The sequence below is a fragment of the Diaphorina citri genome, unplaced genomic scaffold, assembly GCF_000475195.1.
Source record: "Diaphorina citri unplaced genomic scaffold, Diaci psyllid genome assembly version 1.1 scaffold4164, whole genome shotgun sequence".
Classification (NCBI taxonomy): Eukaryota; Metazoa; Arthropoda; class Insecta; order Hemiptera; family Psyllidae; genus Diaphorina; species Diaphorina citri.
In genome coordinates this window covers 17,708-18,427 of record NW_007381563.1, presented here as the reverse complement: position 1 = coordinate 18,427, position 720 = coordinate 17,708, and the positions used below count along the sequence as shown (strand labels likewise).

General features: G+C 38.9%; 1 protein-coding gene across 1 annotated transcript in view; it reads right to left on the bottom strand.

Moving 5' to 3' along the window:
- Positions 1–142: 142 nt before the first annotated feature.
- LOC113472176 (vacuolar protein sorting-associated protein 8 homolog) overlaps positions 143–720 on the bottom strand; it is a gene marked incomplete at its 3' end in the record, with an annotated part of 10,102 nt that continues 9,524 nt past the window's right edge. The window contains exon 5 of the mRNA XM_026831812.1: positions 143–300. Within this exon, the coding sequence (XP_026687613.1) occupies positions 143–300 (158 nt within the window). The remainder of the gene's footprint in view (positions 301–720) is intronic.

The window sequence follows — 720 nt, the reverse complement described above, 5'->3', positions numbered from 1 at the left end:
AAAATTTGTAGCCAAAACCAAATGTCAGCCCAAAGCAATCACCCTAGTTAGAGCTGATTGAGAAGCACACAAAAAACGCCGACCTCGTCTGCACACGGGAAAAGGCGAAGAAAAAGAAGAAAACTTTATATTCAAAACTTACCTATGTAAACACTGCAGTAGTGGGAGCCATGTAGTCTGAGCATTCAGCTTATCCCCGGCTGCCTGTCCTAACGCTACAACACTTTCTGTAGCTGCCTCTATATTACCACTAGATTGAATAGCACCTTGCAATCGTCGGAACAGAATGTCAAATGCTCCCTGGAAATCAAAATATGAATAAAAATAAATTAATATTTTCATTGAAAGAAGGAAGTTAATTTTAAGCTTTAACTCGACCCTTCTCGAAAAGAAACTGAATGTAGTAGTGGTCAATTTTCCAGTGGTCAGTTTCCCGAAAGGAAAATACAGAAATACACCATAATTGTATATCACTTTGTTTCATCATAACTTTTGAACCGGTTCGTCCGATTTTGATGAAATTACAAACAATATTACCGTTTAGGGAAATTTACTCATTAGATATATGTCGGTATCAATCAGGTCCTTGGGGTGCTCTTACGAGTTTTTTTTAGCACTATAAATTTCTGGACTGTAAAAGTACCTGAAAATCGCCCGATTTTTCCAGCAGCATCGCCTCAGCTTCTTCCAGTTGGTATTGCCGTACCGACTCCAATACCG